The 18879-nt window shown below is 46.4% G+C and overlaps 1 protein-coding gene across 4 annotated transcripts in view; it reads right to left on the reverse strand.

Annotated features, from left to right (window-relative positions):
• The window catches only part of OLFML2B (olfactomedin like 2B), a 36453-nt gene extending 24701 nt beyond the window's left edge, over positions 1 to 11752 (reverse strand). For 2 of the 4 annotated variants that reach the window (XM_010953761.3, XM_010953760.3), the window contains exons 1-3: positions 11081 to 11751; positions 8367 to 8630; positions 6260 to 6367 (exon numbers count right to left, since the gene is read on the reverse strand). In XM_010953761.3, coding sequence (XP_010952063.1) covers positions 6260 to 6367; positions 8367 to 8630; positions 11081 to 11263 — 555 coding nt within the window. In that variant the 5' untranslated portion in view covers positions 11264 to 11751. Of the gene's footprint in view, positions 1 to 6259; positions 6368 to 8366; positions 8631 to 11080 lie in introns of all 4 variants that reach the window. The other 2 variants (XM_045515833.2, XM_010953762.3) reach the window with 2 other exon arrangements.
• Positions 11753 to 18879: the final 7127 nt, after the last annotated feature.

Consider the following 18879-nt stretch of genomic DNA (forward strand, 5'->3'; position numbering starts at 1 on the left):
ACCAGGTGGCCTGGGACAGCCACCCCAGCTGACAGCTGTCTCCAGCCCCTGGTAAGAGAGCTGGAGGGGGAGAGCAGCTAGAAACAGCTGGTACTCCAGCTGTCGGGACAGGCAGGACGCAGTACAATCCCTCTGACCACAGCTGATGGCAGGAGGGTGGCCAGCTGATGTGTTCAATTACTCCCCCAGCTGAACAGCTGTGAGCCTCTAGTCCACATCCCATGCTCGGCTAAAGCCTGGCAAACAAAGATGACTTCGACCCAGGTTGTCCTCAAGAAGTCCAGAGCCTGGAAGACTGTCGAACAAGTAAAGGGCAAGAAGTCCCAGGCCTCTGATGAAAAACCCCTTAAATACAGCCATACACTCCCTCACACCCTACAAGCTATTCCTACGCCAGCAGGTGGAGGGCCGACACTCACACCTTAGATCCCTTTAGCCATGAAGAACACCTTTCATGCCACAGTGACAATTTAGATTTGAAGTATATCTAACCCCAGGAGAGGTAATATATTGACCTGAACCCATATTAAGACGTAAATTAAATTCAGTAACATTAGAGCTGACATGCATCTTAGAGATATTATCTCCAGCCCTTTCTCTTTTCACACTGTGGTCAGACTGGCTGAATGACACTCCTCTCTGGGGATGCACCTGAGTAAGGAGAAGAGTGAAATGACTTACAGCAAACCCTTCTGTGAAGGCAGATTTGATCGAGAGAGAGAGTGAGCACTTGGGGTGTCTCCATGAGAGAGAAGGACGGGCAGAAGGGAGAAGCTTGGAAAGAGACAGCTCCCCTGACTCGTGGCCAGGCCTGCACAGACAAAACTTACATTTTCCTAGTAGCTGGTAAAAAAGATATATCCCCCAGAGTCAGGAAGGATTCTTTGATCTTGCCTTCCAGACCCGAAACACAAAGTCACCAAATCCTTAGGTCTAGGGGAGGAGACCTCAACAATGCCTGTGCCAGCACTTTCTGGGGAGAGGGCCAGTTCTGGGTCTGGTAAATCCATTGTAGACTAAATCGCACATGGACACAGCATCAGGAGAAAAGGCTTCAGGTGACACGCAAGGTTCCACAGTGCCCATCTGTACTCATGGATGGGGTCTGCAAACTCCAACAGGTAGGTGTGAGATAAAAAGAGTCACACAGCCTGAAGGGGCAGGGCTTGGGCAACAGAAACCACACTTTGGGAAACTTGCAGGCATGTATCTATTTAAAGAGCCTGGGATATGCACCCACACATATACAAAGGCACTTGTGTACACGGTCATATCTAAGTACTTATAAGCATTGACAGGTGTCCTGCAGCTGAGGGGGTGGGGCGTTTCTTCACAAAGATTTGAAATTTTTATGGGCATGATTTAATTCAGCTAAAGCCTTGATGCTAGAAGCAATTATTTTAATGATCTGTCCCTCTATTTGCCTTTTTCTTTACTTTGATAATAAATCTGCTCCTGGAAGCAGTATGTGGTATTAGGGTTGTACCTCCTGCCTCTTGTCTTGCTGCTTCAGAATCCGTTTTTAGGCTGGGGCTGCCTACGAGTCTTTGTGTCTCTGGGTGTAATCAGAGCTCACAGAAAAGTCTTCTGAGCTCAATCTGTGCTGCTGCCAGGCCTACATGCAATGAATAGGGTCTGTCTTTGCCTTTGAAGCTACAGCTTTTCCTTCTAGACTTGCAATTCCTGTCTCCTCTGGCACCTATATTCTGTGCCCACGCCCCCCAGCTCCAGCACACACCCATACTTCCTGCATCCCCTCCCCTTCCAAGTCATTGTCAGGAGAGTGTCAGTCTGGACCTACCACACTGAAGGTTCTTGGGCCACTGACCACCTGGGATGTTACTTCTACTTGGCCCAGTTCTGGAGGAATGCCCATGGGGTTTCAGGCCTCCAACAGATGAATAGGAAAGATGTTTGGGGGAGGTTACATTTTTGGTACACAGTTAAATGGCCCTACTAAGATATATGCTCCAAACTGATAAAAATTAAAAAGTCTGACAAGACCAAGTTTTGTTAAGAATGTGTGTGGAGCTTTCACACCCTGTTGGAGGCAATGTAAACCTGTACCACCACTTGGGAAAACAGTTGGGCGATGCAGTCATTCCTTGGTATCTGCAGGGGATTGGTTCCAGGACTCCCCATAGATACCAAAAGCCATGCATGCTCAAGTCCCTTATATAAAACGGTGTAATATTTTGCATCTAACCTACGGACATCCTCCCAGGTACTTTACATCATCTCTAGATTATTTATAATACCTAATACAATGTAAATGTTATGTAAATAGTTGCCAGCATGTGGCAAATTCAAGTTTTGCTTTTTGGAAGTTTCTGGAATTTGGGGGGGAATATTTTTGATCCACAGTTGGTTGAATCCAGAGATGATGTGAAACATAGCTATGGAAGGCCAACAGTATCCCCTAAAGTTGACAATCAGCATAGCTAATGGCCCAGTATTTCCGTTCCTACTTATACATCATAGAGAAATGCATGCATGTATGGGATGTGAATATAGAGGGGTGCTCCTGGGGCTACTGTGAATTCCAAAACTAAAAACAACCCCCATATCCATCATCAGTAGAACAGATCAATAAATTGTGGTCTATTCACACACTAGAATACTTACAGCAATAAAAATGAATGAACTACAAGCCACAAAAAGTACATAGGTGAGTATTAAAAACAAAGCTGAGTGAAAGAAATCCAACATACACACACACACACACACACACGCACACACAAACACATACAATTCTGTAGAATTCTATATATTTAAAGTTCCAAACAGACAAAACAATTGTATTTAGGGATGCATCCTTAAGTGATAAAACTGTAAAGAAAAGTAAGGAAGATAACATAAAAGTCAGGAGAGAGGTTCCTTTCAGGGAGGCGGGGTGAGTGAGGGAGGGCATGCGGGGGGCTTCTGGGGTAGAGCATTGCTCTGTTTCTTGAACTGGGTGGTGGTTGCAAGGGTATTTGTTTTATAATAATTTGCTAAGCTGTACATTCATTGTTTATGCACTTTTCTGTGCATGTGTTATTTTCACGATTTAAAAGCCCAGCAGAAATCACTCCACCAAGCAGAGTTCCCAGAGCGGATTTCACCAAGAGGCGAGGTTCTCAACAGTTCAGATTCCATTTCTCTCTCCTTCCTTCCTCTTTCATCTGCAAATGGAGTTTCCATTCTTCCATCCTCCTACAGACCTGAGGTGGATGTACACACATGTGTGTGCCCACTTCTTCTGCCAAGAACTGATCTTACTCTGGGCAAAATGCCCCTCCAATCTGACCCCTTTTGTCTGGTCTGACCTCCAAAGAACTCTCCTTGGGATTCAAGAATATCCAAAGACCAGGAGCAGAGTTTCACTTCCATTCCTCCTGCAGAGCCATGATGGAAAAGGAGTGTTTTTTCCATTTACCCAACATTCTGCCTTTTCAATGCCTGCAAACTGCAGACAGAGTCAGCCAGCAAGAGCCAGGAGATGACTGGCTGGACCTGAAGCCAAGAGACATTGCTCTACTCTGTGGGCCCAGAGCCCAGAGCCATCTGTGTCTACTGTCCACCACAGCGCCCTGTCATCTTGGGCTGCCTGTTTGGGGAATCTCTCACTGGATGGGACCTTCCCTAACTCAACTTTAATCCTGTTTAACAGGATTTATAGGATATAGCCATGGTTCTGCCTAGAAACTCCTTTGGAAGAGCTATTGCTTTAAATTCTAGTTAGGAAAAACTGATGCTCCTAGGGCAGCCAACAATGATTTGAAGAAACTTCTGAGCTTGATTAGAAAGAGCTCTGGACCAAGGACCAGAAGGCCTGAGCTCCAGCCTACACTTCCTGAGCACTGTGATTGTAGGAAAGCCATCTCATTTCCTAAGGTCTCACATCCTGTCCAGTTCACAGGACCAAATGAGCTAAATGTATATGGGATGCTTTAAAACCATAAATGCTATACAAATATAATGGATGATGATGATGCTTGTAAAGCTCCAGTTTTTGCAACTAAACATTCCACAGTTCTGAAAAAGAAATAACTCTCATCAATGTAACTAAGATTAATTTTGGCAAAAACCCAGTGATTGTGCGACTGCACAGAAGATACATCCTGCAGGGATAGTGGCATTGCACCAAATTCACCCACTCTTCTAGCCTTTGTTAGCAGGGAGGGCTCTGCTGCTAGACAAGGCTGGAAAGAGGTCATAGCCCTTGAACAGAGCTCAGCCCACTGGCCTTCTCAGAGGCTGAGCACCCGACCTTGGCCTCATGGACACTGTGTTCTACCTCCAGAACTATCTTTCCCAGGCTGTGTTCTCCAGACAGAATGAAAAACATGTGGCTGCCAAGGTCAGGTAAAAGCAGAAGAGGTGGCTGTTACCCCTGTTCCTATAGAAAAGCAATCTTTGTTTTTAAAGGGGTATTGCACATTTTGCTGGTTCTAGGGGCCAAAGGAAAAACAGGCACTAATTTCCAAGTTCCCATTGGATCCTGGTTTAATTCCTTTTGAACCTGTTTGAAAGCATCAGCAAGTGCTTTTAAATAGGAGAAAGAATCCCAAGTCTGTGTGAAGTCCACTGGTAGTCGGATGGTGTTGACCATTCCTCATTCCATCATTCCAGCTGGCAATGTTGGGGAAGAAGAGATTCAAGATGCCAAGTGACCTGATTCTCTTACAGAGCCCTTCCAAGAAGAGCGGGCTGAAACGAGTGGGCTGACATAGTCCTGTTGGGCACCATGACCTACAAATCTTGGGCTCAAGTGTCCCAACCCTGCTCATTAGACCTTGTAATGGAAGTGACTGGTTCTGCCAACCCTCCCAGAGCAAATGGAAAACACTTCATCACAGCACTGGGGGAGCTAAGGCTAAGGGTCAGGGAGAAAGAGCTGATGTTCACTTTCTACGAACATTTTGAGGATTGTAAGGAGTGTACTGAATTCAACATTTGAAACCACATTGTTTCATCATCCTTGCCCCAGTTCTCTCTGTGAAGCAACAGAAGGAAATTTGCCTCCACTCACTCCTTGGTCATAACCTGAGTGCTTTGTTTTATGCCACCGTTTCAAAGTATTTACAAAATGATTAGCTCAACTTTTATGCCCTCAGCAATCATACAAAGTAGATAGGGAACCTTTCCCACTTCACGGCGGCAGAGGGTGAGGATGGCTGCCCAGTTAGTGGCAAACAAAGAGTAATTCACTCTGTCCTGATTCCTAGTCCAATGAGTGCTCTTTCTGCCACACTAAAGATCCTTACCTTTTTCACAACCTGCATCTATTAATCACCCATCAGGGAGTCTCAGCTCCTCCAGTAGAGACCCCCCAAAGCCCACTTTTTCATGAGGAATATTGCTATGTTTACAGTCATCCCTTAATTAAATTTGCCACTTATATTAACATGCTGAAAATTAAATATATTTCTACTTCAAGTAGGGGTTCTTTCAGTCACAGTTTCAAGTATCTGTTCAAGAACTGGATGCCAGTCGATGAAACATACCCATCAGCTTCTTACCAGTAAGGCTGAATGATGATCATTCCTTTTCTGGTGACTAAATGATTTCTTATCTCTATGTTAAAGCATTACAGCAGCAAAACAATGTCAACATTATCGTCGTCTATGACGACTTCTGTCTCCCACCATCACATCACACACCAGCTGAAATCATAGCTCTGGCTGTGCATCTCTCTGGAACCCAATCATACAAATGTGGTGTCTCTGTCTACGAAAATTACATTACCAGTCTATTCTTCCTGGGGGTGATCAGCCTGAATGTCTTCCAATAAGGAATATTATTTAATAGTAACCATTTTTATGTCTTCTTTCTCTAAAATGGATTTGAGATGGATTACCACACACACACACACAGGCATGCACTAGAAAAGTTAAAAAAAAAAAAGTTAGCAACCATATACCCAGAAGGGAGATAACTCCACCTTAAAACCAGAAGTAAGATGCTACTTGTACTTTTACACTTCATTTAGTTCTGAGTTCCCTGGGAGTCAAGGGAAAAATAGGTATACACTGGTTTTGTGGTTCTTATTAATGAAAAAAGAAGGCATTTACATTTATGTTTCAGCATTTCACCTTGTCACCCACAATTTGGCATGATTTCGGATGAGAGTTTCATCTATATATTTTTCTTTCCAACGTATGGAATGAATTAAGTCTAGTCAGAGTACATGCATTCTGAAAAAAGAGTATGGGAAGTTTGATACACTTTGGGGCCTCATCAAGAGAAAGATATGGAAACCCAGAATCTTCCTTACCTTCTCCAGTTTATCCACTCGCCCCACCAGTTTGGTGGTAACCGAATGCAGCTTCAGGAGATCCAGACCATAGAAAGCGCCTTCCAGCATATCTATGATGGTGGAGAGCTATGAAACAAGGGCAGGTGTTAGTCCACGGCTGGGGCTGACTGGCCAGGGGCAGATGTTTCCTCTGAGATCTCCACGTTGGAGGGAAGCCACGAGCCAGGAATTGAGAGGCGGCTCTCAGAAACTGGCACTTGTGTGGGTGGCACACAGGCAGACACAACGGTGTAGATGTATTCTGCCTACTGGGTCACTTGGGTAAGAAAATAGGAGAATCCAACAAGACCAGGCCAGCTGAGGTCTGGACACCTTCACTGAATGGTTTACACTTCTTTTATTAAGTCTATCAGTTGCGTGCACATCTGTGTTTCCTACTAGACTGGGAGCTCCTTGAAAATGGTGCCGTGTCATCTTCGTCTCTGCTTCCCCATGATACCTAGTACACTACCTAGCCTGAAACGAGAGACCTATAAGCACTCAACAGAGGGGCTTACAAACATCAACACCTTGAGGATATGCTTCTGAAACACTCAGCTTCATTGTCCGGTGAAGTCCCTGGAAGACACCAACAAGCTTTTCCTTAGCTCTAAAAGCAAAAGTGCCTCTGGGGTAAAAGAAACCCAGGGGCCCATCTTTGAGGTGGCAAGATGTCATAGGGTGCCCAGCCCTCTTAGTTTTTTCAACACTGTCCTTCCTGCCAGTACAGAGCCACTGGGAGGGAAGTGGCTGAGACGCTGCTGATATCCAGGGCGTGCAGAGTGCAGGCAAAAGGGGCAGGTGAGACACGCTTAAACGGAGCCTCCCTGCCAAGGACTGTCCCCGGAAGAGTTTGCTGGAAACACTTGTGCAATCTTTGTTCCCCAATCTTGCTATTAGATGAAGAATTCCGTGTATGAAATGCTCATGTTTAGAAAATCGCCTTCCTCCCCACCAGAGGAAGATGGCTGAATCTTGGGCAACAGCCATGGAAGGGTCGCTGATTAGGATGTACTGGGATGATTTTCTGATTCCTAACATTCTGCCTACTGTTGTTTCCAATCCCCCAAGAGTCCAATCGTAAAACTGGGTGACTGTGCCTCTCTGGTTCAGAAAGTAGTTTCACAGCATAGCTGCAGCTCTGACTGATGTGGCTGAATCCTGGGACACTCATTTTACTGGTAAACCCTACTCTACTTAAAGGGATATCAGTGATGACCAGTTACTAAGTGTGTACCTCTGCCGGCACAGCAGTAGCACTTTACATGGTCACTCACTATGGAACTGGTGTCTACTGAGCCCCAACCATGTGTCAGGCATTGTGCCAAGTACTCAATAGTTGTCATCTCATCAATTCTCAAAACAACCCCACGAGGTCGATGTTAGTCTTCCCACATTTTATTCAAGGAGACTGAGGTCAGACCAGTTGAATAACTTGAGTAGGATCATGCAGCAAGTAGTAGCAGAGCAACGCTTTGAACCCGAGTCTGCGTGACTTCAAACCAAGCTCATCCCAAGACCCCACGCTGCAGTTGAAGAGGGGAGGGCACGGATCAGATAGGGCAGGTAGGGCCTGAGCTGCCACACCCTGTGGACCAGGATCACAGGATCACAACTTGATGACTAAACCTAGAGCAGGCCCCAGAACTCCCCTTCCTGGGTCACTGAGCCCTTGTACTGAGGCCTGGAAGGCTTATTGCTTTCTGTGTGTCTCTTGCCACTGCGGAGTGCCTGCTGGGCTGACAGTAAATCGTGGCAGTAATTCTCCTGGAGAAGAACACGGAGTTCTTTTGGCCGACTGGGCCTGACAGCTGCTCCCAGCCCTGCCTCCCTGGCTTTACAAGAGAGGCGGGCACACTTTGCTCCAGGCATCTCCCTTAGACACCAGAGTTGCAAATTACCAGTTTGTCAGGTCACCAGCTTTGGGTCCACATGCAACACTCTCAGACCCAGGGCCTGACCTCCTGTAAACGTTACCACAGATCCCACTTATTCAAAGGCCTATGATCCCCAGCAATGGCCTTGCCAGACTCACGCATCCCTAAGGCACCCTCTCACGCAGGCATCGTCGCACACCAGGTCCTACCTTCAAGTCCCGACTGTCTGCCTCCCGAAGCTTCTGGAGCCTGAAGTCTCCCTCGCAGGGATTGAGGGCCGATGGCGGTGCAACACAGGCACACTTGCAGGAGGAGCCTGAGGTGATGGTTTCCACGGTGTAGAAGTCTTCCTTCCTGGAGGTCCCCTCATTGACCCTCTGGCAGGCATCTCGACCCAGGGGGCGCACTACACACTTGCACTGACAGTCCGAGCCCTCAGACACAGCCTTGACCTTGTCATAGTCTCCCAGCAACTAGACAAGGAGAGAGAGAACAGGTTGGAGGTGTGCAAACACGCATCAGTCAGGTTCCCTGCACTTTGTCAGATGTCCTGCAAAGCCAGCGACCTCAGACAACTCTGATGTGGAGTGAAAAGGTCACTGCAACACAATTTGCTGACTGTAACATTTCCTGGAAGGCACTCAGAGTTCAGCTCTCTTCATTTATCTTGGAAAGCTATGCATTTCTCAAGGGGACCTAGCCTTTCATCATTTAAAGGAAAAAAAAATGAGCCCCTTCATTCTTCCAATAGTCCCTGCCTTAGCTAAAATCCAGATTTAGATTTTAAATGGAAGGGAGAAGGGATTGATGGAGGGATTGGAAAATTGACATTCCAATTTCAAGACTACTGGCTTCTGTCCTCCTTTACAATTTTTCACCATTTATTGAGTGCCACCTTGGGACTGAGCTAGGTGCTGTGAGAGGTAAAGCAATGGGCCATCAGAGAGCCTGCTCTCAAGGGCTTACAGGGCAGGACATATATAAAGAGCAGTCACAAAAAGTAGGGAGTGATAAGTGCCCCTGAAATGGGAGTGCAGTGGGATCTCAAACAGAGGGCCACAGAGAGCAACTCTAGCTGGGCACCAGGGAAGACTTCTCGGAGGACGTGGAATCTGATCTGGTCTCAAAGGATAGGTTAGATTTGGAGAAAGGGAAGTGGGAGGAGAGAGACAGATCCAGAAGTCAATAAGGTTTTCTAGGCCTAAGGGTTCATTTGGCTCCTAGAATAGCTTCTGCCCTCAAGCCCCAGGCCAAAGCCGGGAAAGCAAACTGGCAGCACTTGCTGCTTCTACAGTGTAAGCATTTCCTTCTGAGCGTGCGTCGTGCCAGCCTCCCCAGGCAGGAAAACACGCAATAGCAAGCTTTCTGGAACCACCATCCTAGGCACTTGCTGGGGAAAAGGCTCCTCCCCAGCTCCTCTCCAAGTGACCCTGCATCCCCAAAGCCAGGACTCCCTTTGTGGACGCAGAGGAGGGTTCCCTTCCTTTGACTAATGACTCTGGCAGGCAGGCTCTGAGCTTATTGGAGTGGATATGTTCCTGGGATGCTGTCAGGGGGGAAGAAGGCTTGTAATGTTTTTCTTGCAAAGCCTGGATTTCTTCTAATACTAATATTTGTTTTAGGACTGTTGTTAAACACAGAATGGATCAGTGGAAGAAGGAGGTGTAGTTCAGGGTGACTTAAGTGGCCGGTCTTTATGGGCTGACAGTAAATTGTAGCTGTCTGCTCCCTGAAACTCTGCCTAGATTCCTACATAACCCTGCTCTGAGACCCTGGGTGGATTCCTTCCCTTCAATAGGCTTAGGTTTCAGGAAAAGCTTTTGTTGATGGTCCTCCAGAGCCCCAGTGTGAAAAATTTTTATCTTTTTGATTTGGGGGTCAGTGTGAGGTTATGGGTGGGTATAGGACAAGTATTTGCATAATTATTATAGGAAGGGTAAGGAGACTAGTGTTTGATTAATGCCAAAGTGGAGCTGATTATTCTTTCTACATGAGGGGGACAATGACCCCAGTCTAGGGGCTTAGAGGAAGTGCAGGCAGCACCACAGGTATCCTTTCTCAGCCATCCCTCATCCTCAGGATTATGGTGACACCCACCACACAATCCTCATGCCGGCTCTGGAAAGCTTGGAATAAACACCCTAGAGAGAACTATCTTTTACAGTCATGAGATCTGGGCTAAAGACTGTCAGAAGACCTGTCTCTGCCCATCTCTAGGGTTCTTGACTGTTCCAAGTCTTATGGTCCTTACCTGTAGAATGGGAATAAGGGGGTGTGAGGATTGAGTTCGATAAAATAAGTGAAAGTACTTTGTAAAAGAATATGTTACAGATCCTGTCCTTATCAGCTGTCATTTCTCCCAATCCCCACCTGCCAGACCTGAGTGGATTTGCATTTCCATTCTACCTCCCTCGTATGAGGGGACTGCTCTTCCGTCTCTGTTTGGAGGTCACCTCACATTCATCACACTTGTTGCTGTTCTGTCTTCTCCCTGGGTGTCTCACTCTGTGTCATGAAATATCTCCCCTTGGGTTACGCCATCTGCCTGCTTCCAACATGCCCGCCTGTTTTCACATTCCAGCTCTGACAAACAGTCACACAGACAAGAGATGGCCATACTTTCCAAAACCCTTGAACCAAAAGGTTTTGATCTGTTTTTTTCCTTTCTTCTCAGGGAGTTGTGCGGTGTTTTCCTGTCCTTCTCCTCTCCTTTCTCCCGATTCTGTAACCTTGAAAGACCCCGTGATTTAGAGAGGAGGACCCATGTCCTGTCACTTAAGAAAATATTCCGATAAATGAAAAACAAATGCCCTTCCCTTTGGTAATGGAGGGAGAAACGGCTGCCTCTGAACGCTTCAATGAGGACCCGTTTTCTTGCCACCACCCGGGGCAAGAGGGGTGGGGCATGGGACTCGCAGCCTACCTGAGATAAAACGTTTTCCTGGTTGTCCGCCTCGTTTTGCAGGATCTCGTCCTCCGTGGGTGCCACAGTCTGCACGTCTGGGGGCTCAGTGGGCTCAGTCGTCTCAGTGGGGCGAGTGCTGGACCCCCATCCCGGAGCCACAGCCAGAGCGAAGCAGAGAACTAGCAGCAGAGATTTGGCCATGAGGGACGTGGCAAGAATGGGCTCAACCCCTTCGGAGAAGAGCTGGGCTAAGGGGGGTCGCGAGTGTCTCAGCAAGGACTGAGGCGAGAGGGCGTCTTGGCTGCAGCCCGGGAGTGGCCACTCAGTGCGCCTTCTAAAGCTGGGTGCGGCTCAGTGAGGCAGGAGGGTGCACCCCAGAGGCCCCGGTCATCTCCTTCCCGACGCGATCAGCCCTGACCGTGCGGCCCCGGTGGAGAGTGGGGCGCAGGCTAGGGGGTGACGGGGAAGGTGGAGGTGGCACGGCTAGCCGAGCGCGTCGTCCTCTGGAGAGGACTCAGGTGGAAGGAAGGGGTCCGGGCGGACGCGGGCGGGCGGGACGGTGCGCGCCGGGGCGGGCTGCGGGGAGCCTGCGGGGTTAGGGGACCCGGTGAGCGCGCGGGGCGGGCAGCGGCGGCGGCGACGACGAGGGCTGCTGGGCGAGGGCGCAGCGAAGGGCTGGCGCGGAGGGAGGGCGGAGCCTCTATTGTGCCGGGGCCGCGGAGATGCAGCCAGTTACGGCGCGGAGGAGGAGGACCAGGAGGCGCTCCGAACTCGGGCAGAGGGGCGCGCGGCCAACCCCGCCCCCCACTCGGCCTCGGTTGCTGTGCAAGCCCTCCGGGGGTGACTCAAAAGGGCGCCCCTTTACTTTCATCTGGCCGCAAATGGTGAAGCGAGGGACGTTTACCCCGAGCGAGGTCCCTGAAGTTTGGGGATCCTTTGTGCCCATTCTCCCTGAGAGGAGCGCGTTTCCTCTGGGCTGGGAGGCAGGCGCCTGGCACTCTCTCCAAGCCCGAGCCCGTAAGGATCCTCGGCATCCTCTTTTTATTGCACCTGGAGGAGAGAAGGAGCGTTTGCTCTTGGACTTTTCTTTTCCCTGACTTGACTCTGGGCAAGCAAGAGCTTTGGCAGCTTTGAACTTAGCGCCACTGGTAGGTTGCTTGCCTGCCACAGCTTTAGAACCTGGTAATACCTCCACCCAGAGGAGAACTATTGAACTCCTTACTGGAGTGTGTCCTAAGTTGTGGGAGTGTTAAATACAAAGAGAGGGCCTTGTCAATAAATCTCTGACACTCTGTGTGTCCCCGTGGGGGGAAGCTACTGCCTTGAGAGGCAAATGATCGTCAAAGGGAACATCTCTCACTATCTTCGTGGTTTGGGACAAGTCTCTGGGTCTCTGTCACTAGATGATTTCTAAGAGGGCGTCCACTTTCAACAGTGTACGACTATATTACAATGTCCCTTAATCAGTGTCCCTTTTATAAACCTACTGAGAGGATTAACAACGTGCAAATTTACTGTGCCTTCTGGGACAACTGTCACCCTGGAAATACTAAACAGAGCCAGACCCCTTAGAAGATGTGAATGGTGTTATGCATCTTTGGGAAATCCAAACACCTTGCCTTTTATGTTAAAGAATAAGAGTTGTAATGATCTAAGTAAAAATCTAAGGAGACTTCAGCTCATATAAATGATGATAGTTGACAGAAGTATAATAACCCTTATTAATATGTTTTTAGGCTGTAAAGACTTCAGAGTATTATATCTTAAAACTTAAAAAAAAAAAAATCCCAGTATATGGACAAACCCCCAAAGTTCTGGTTATCTGGGCTTGTGAAAATACCTCTCTCACTCACACATACACACAATACTCTGTGCAAGCTATCAAATCTTTTCCAAAACTAGATGGGAGTAAATGTCTATCAAATACAGTTTTAAAATTCAATTAAAATAAATATTGAATGTTGGCTAAGTGCAAGCCAACAGATTGCTGGATATTTAATGGGAACAGGAGATAGTCCATGTCTTCTGAAGGAGTCGAGTGGGACTGAGGAGGTAAACAGAACAAGTACTCAAATTATAAGGCAAAGTAAGAGCATATCCCAAGGGCTTAAGGAAGAAGGGGCTAAAAGGGGGCTTAAAGGAAGAATAGGTCACTTCAAATTGAAAGGTAGGATTTCATGCGATTGACACTAAAGATGACTGGAAGGATGGGAAGGTTTCAACAAGGCAGTAGATAAATCAACAAGATGTAGGCAAGAGAGAGGGGCCATTCTAGGTAGAGATACCAGCCTGAATGTGCATGTTCAGATCTCAGACTGGTGCTCACTTCTCACGGAAGACTTTCCTGACTCCATCACCAGAGTACTTCCTCTGTTATATGCTCCCATTGTACCATGTACCTCTTCTTCGCAGAATTATGGGAATTACATTTTTATATTCCTTGGTGGGTTGTTTCAGTAGTGCCTGCCTTCACCACTAGACTATAAACTCCATGATGGCAGGGCTTTTGTCTGGTTTTGTTCACCATTACATTCTCAGAGTTTAGCCAGTACCTGGAACAAAGGAGACACTCAATTAAATTGGTTGAATGCATGGGGACTACAAATATTCCAATTGGATGTATTCCCAATTACCTTGATAAATACCATCTTTGTATCCATTAGCGTGCATTTGACTACAAGGAACAGAAAATCAACAATGGCTTAATCAAATTGCCGTTTATGCTTCTCCCACGCTAAGACCAGAGGTGGCTATTTGAAATTCGGTTCAGCAGTGCAGTGATGTCATCAAGGACCCCAAGTTCTTTCCATTTTCCACTCTATTGTTCTTAGAGTTTTTAAGGTATTTTTAAAAGGGTTTTTATTTTAGATATTTAAAGGGTATTATTCTCAGGCTTTTTGACCTAATTGTAATTGGTTTAAGCTGGTTCTAGTTACTGCTTGGCCATTCTCTTTTGCCAGACGTTCAGTTTTCCAGTCTCTCACAGCTAGGGGTAGCCACATGATTCATTTCTGGCCAATAGAATAAAACAAATCTGCAGAGAGTTTTTAGAGAAGATATTTTGCTTCCTGATAACAGAAACAAATAGGAGGGAGGAGCTTTCTGGTACCACCCTTCCCCCACTTTTGGACTTTGACCGTGGTCCCTGGAGGTGTGGCAGCTGTCTCATAACCATGAGTCCTTTCTCCTACTGAGAATATATCTCCTTTTAAAGTCCACTTTTAAATCCTTTTAAAGTTCAATTCTACAGTCTTAATACAGAATATGTCTTAGACCTTTCCCGCAAGAGAGCTTTTCTTCCACTTAAAGATAGGAAGTAAGTACTTCCTAAATCTCTTTCTCAAGCTAACTATACACACTTTCTTCACCTTTTATCTCCATTTTATTCATCTTTTTCTCAGGCCCACGGCCATCCAGATCTTCTATTATTCTGGTTATTGTTTCTCTAGAAAGGCTCCAGTTTGAGGAGATGTTAGAGCATATTGAAACTATTTCTTCTCTTTTTCTGGCCATTGTTGTTTTATTAATACAGCCCAAGATTGCCTTAGTGTTTTTGGCAGTTAGATTGCACGAATGATTCACATTGATTTATTTTTTTTAATGCAGTTTTTTCCTGTTGTTTTTTAAAGTAAATTTTATACTGGTTTTCTTCATCGGGTGCTTTCCAGCTATATTCCTTTTTTTTTTTTTTTTTTTAACCCAAGGGCAGGCCTTTACATTTTTTCCTAGTGAATGTCATGATGGTTTTGGCTCATTTTTTCATTCTGTTGAAATCTGGCTGTTTTTGCTCTTATCTCAGTTTGGGGGTAATTTCCAAATTCAATAAGCATAGTTTCTGACTTAATGCAAATCACTAATTTTATTTATTTATTTTTATTGTGAAGTATCGTTGATTTACAATGTTCTGTTAGCTTCAGGTGTACAGCAAAGTGATTCAGATATATATACATGTGTATATATATGTATATATATATCTTTTCACATTCTTTTCCATTATAGGTTACTATAAGATATTAAATATAGTTCCTTGTGCTATACAGTAGGTCCTCAAATCACTGACTTTAAAAAGTCATATTCATTCAGATAGGGATAGATTCTAGAGCCCTACACATAATAGGAAAAGTCTTTCTTTATTGATATGAACTGTTTTGGTGATAGTTCAGGCAGTCAGAGGTGCTGGTGCCTAGGCCACATGTCTTCATCATGTCTAAGAGCATTTCCTAAGAGACTTTTGTCACCTACCTTTCAGAAATCAAGATACAATATCTGTGGCATCCTTCCCACCTGTCAGTCTGATAACTTGATCTGAAGATCCTGAGATGAGTTTGGTTTGGCATTAGAGAATCCAAGTTGACATAAACTCTGTGCATCCTTTACTAAGTGCCTACAGATCCTGCTTCATTTGATCCTCAGCATATTTATGTAAAATAAGTATTGTTCTCCATGTTTAACAGATGAAGTCACTGAGGCACCAAGACAATGAGCTGTATGATGGCCACTCTGTGCTGAGTGCTTACTGTGTGCAGGCGTCATTTGATGTGCAAATCTCTTCCCACCCCTGCCTGGAGCTAGGTAGTATCATCCTTTTTTAAAAACAAGGAAACAGGCTCGAAGAGGGATACACTTACTGTGGAAATGTTCAAAGAACAGGGTCTCAGAAAGCCCTGAGCATGCCACTTCAGCAACCTGAGACCCAGGACCTTGACAGGTTTTGGCCAGCTGGCAGGTTGCCAGGCTCTGGGGACCCCTCGGCTGCTGGGCCCACCAGGCCTCCCCAGCCAAGTTTGCTTCTGGCAAGAGCATCTGTTTTCCAGTTTACCTGGGAGCCTCCGGGCTTAGCTCTGAAATGCCTGTCTGTTGAAAACCAAGGCTTCATTTGCCAGGTGGGGCTGGGGCAGCTAGAAATGACCTGCCACCTTAGTGTGTAATTTAGAAAATGCACCTGCTGCACAGCATCAGAATCAAAGAGCAGAGCAAAATCCCACGAGCAACATCATTCTGCCATCTCCCTTCCCTGGCTCGCTACAGGGTGGGAGCCCTGCCAGGGAACTGCCATAAAATGCTGGAAAGGGATGATGGAAAGCATGGCTGAAAATGAGGTCTTTTTTCCCCTGTTCACTCTGCTTTGCTGTTTTCTCAGCTTCTTATTTTGCCTTTGATCTCTACTTTCTCTCTCCTTTAATTCAGTTTAATTCATTTATTGAATGTATATTATGAGCCAGGTGCCCTATGGCCTGCTGAACACAAAAGATGAAGAAGACAAAACCTCTGCCTTTATGAACTCATGTTAGAAAGATTATGTGTCATCTTGGGGAGGCATACAAAAGAGCTTTTTTTCCTCTCTGAAGATATTTTAGCAAAAACAAAGTTGTTCTTAACTGTATGAGAGTTGGGAGAATGTCTCGTAGACAATGAGGAGCCATTAAAAGATTTGGGCCCGGAGAATGCCATCGTCAGATCTGCAGATTAGATGAATCACCACTGTAGTGGTAAAGAGTGGAAAGCAGAGAAAAAGGCAATACAATAACCACAGATCTCATTCACAGACTACCTGGCCTCCCCAGGGAGCTCTGCCCAAGCCAGAGTCCTGCACTGGAAGGGTCATTGCTCTGACCCAGGGGGGGCTCCCTTGCCCTCCATGACTCGTGGTGACCCAAGGAGGGATAGATAGGCAGAGGCCCTTTGCATTCCCAAGGAATTTCCCATGGCTGCTACCTGGCAGAACTTCAGGAGATGCCACTTCCATCATAGCTCCATGAGTGGAACCTCCAAGAATCGTGCAGGCATAACCTGCAACCACCAGACACTTTCCTGGGAGAGGCCAGGCACACTGCATACAGCCTGTTGCTTTCACACACCATGATCAGTCGACCTCTCCCTCTGTCTCTCTCCCCCAACCTCCCACCCCTCTCTATACCTTCTCTCCCTCTCCCTCTCCCTCTCTCCTGGTTCTAAGAGACCTCCATGTTTACACACAGAGGGCAGCTCTGGCACAGATTATGTGCTGTCATGTGATGTGCTTTTTCAGGACTTTCACATACCTCCCCTGCCTTTTTACAGATGCCTGATGTCCCTTCCTTTTAATACGTTCTGCCTTCAGTGATGAGTCTTTACGTGCGAATACTCCCAGTAGAGGTAATGCGTTGCATTAAATCTATGCCAGGGTATAAATAACTGATAACAGATTTCACTAGGGAAGCGGCAATGGGAAAACTCTGCAGAGTCAAAAGGATATGTTATAGGACAACCCCAGAGTAGGGAATGTGGAGAAAGGTGGTCTGTGCTTTACCACCTTCTAGACTAGAAATGAACTTTAAGGACTCATGCTTATTCCTGATCATTAGGAGATGCATAGAAGCTGGTTCAGTGAAGATGGGGAGAGGAGCACTGCAGGTAGAAGCCTAGAGATGATAAGACGGGGATGGGTTATTGGGAAATGCAAGCAAAGCTGAAGCAAGGGGTTACAACAGACAGAAGAGGACGGGAAGCAGTCGAGGTGAAGATGGACGACCAGATCACACCAGGCCTGTGTGCTATGCTGGGAATTTGGAATTTGAGCCAAAGGCTCTGGGGACAGAAACCCCCAAATTGCTGTGATCAAGGGAGTGAAATAATTAAATTTGAGTTGTGGTAGATGATCCTGGCTGTAGTGTAGAGGATGGTTTGCAGGGTCGGCCTGAAGTAGGGAGACCAGTTAGGAGGCTGCTGTTGAAATCCAGGCATGAGATAGGAAATGCTCTGATGAAGGTAGTGGCATAGAAAGAGGGGGAGTAGGGAGTACAGAAAAAGGTAGAAATAATAGGACTTGGTGACTCTCTGCATATGGGGAAGAGAGAAGGGTGAAAGTATTCTTGAGTAAAAATTCTTGGTTGTAAGTAACAAAGCAACTTTATCCAGATTGATCAAAGAAAAGGGATAAGGAAGGAAACTTTATTATAAGGATATAGGATTGTCTCACAGAACCCAAGGGCCCCAGTGCCAGTAGGGACATTAAAGACTTCACAAAATAGACAGAAGGTGTCCAGGCTACAGTTACTGGAAGAGAGACTGAAGCTGTCTCCTTTTCAGACCCAATTCCAAATGTCTGGGGAAGGGACTCTGGTGCAACATGGGTCGGGTGCCCCATCCTGAAATGATCACATAAGGTGCATGTGGAGGGGGTCAGGTCACCGTGTAGAAGTGGGAGGTCCCACTTCTATCCACTTCTAGACTAGACGAATCAATGGGCATCTACTGTGTTCTAGCTCATGGCTGGCTGGCTCTCTGTCTCCCCTCGGCTTCCAAAGATGCAGTTACTTAACATAAAGTAATCATCTTAGAGAAAAGTGAAAACGTCTCCCCATAAGAGACAACCCAAATTGGTACCTAGGAGTGTCACAGGCAACTCTTCTGGGTATCCACATCCCCGGGTGATATCTTTTCCAGCGTGGCTTGAATCTAGCCCAGATGTGACTTCTCACCATCCTACAGCCACCAGACTCAATGATAAATTTAACCTGGCATATGCATGTAGCTCTCAGCTCAGTGTGGACAGGTCACTTGGTAGACTAGCCTCCAAAAATATTTGCTCCATACATTTGTTCTTCAGGGTACTCTTGTTCACAGAGGTGCACGAATCTCATTTAATTTTAGCTTTGTTAGACAGCCTGGAACCGCGGGGGAGCCTGGGCTTTCGGTCAGACAGGTGGGCTGTGGAATCCTGGCTTTACCACACTTACTATTGACATTGGGGAAGTCACGTCACCTCTGTGACCCTCAGTCTCCTCACTCTAACCTGGGGATAATGCAAATATCCTCCTCTGCTTACTATGTGCTCA

Source organism: Camelus bactrianus, chromosome 21, assembly GCF_048773025.1.
Source record: "Camelus bactrianus isolate YW-2024 breed Bactrian camel chromosome 21, ASM4877302v1, whole genome shotgun sequence".
NCBI classification, from domain to species: domain Eukaryota; kingdom Metazoa; phylum Chordata; class Mammalia; order Artiodactyla; family Camelidae; genus Camelus; species Camelus bactrianus.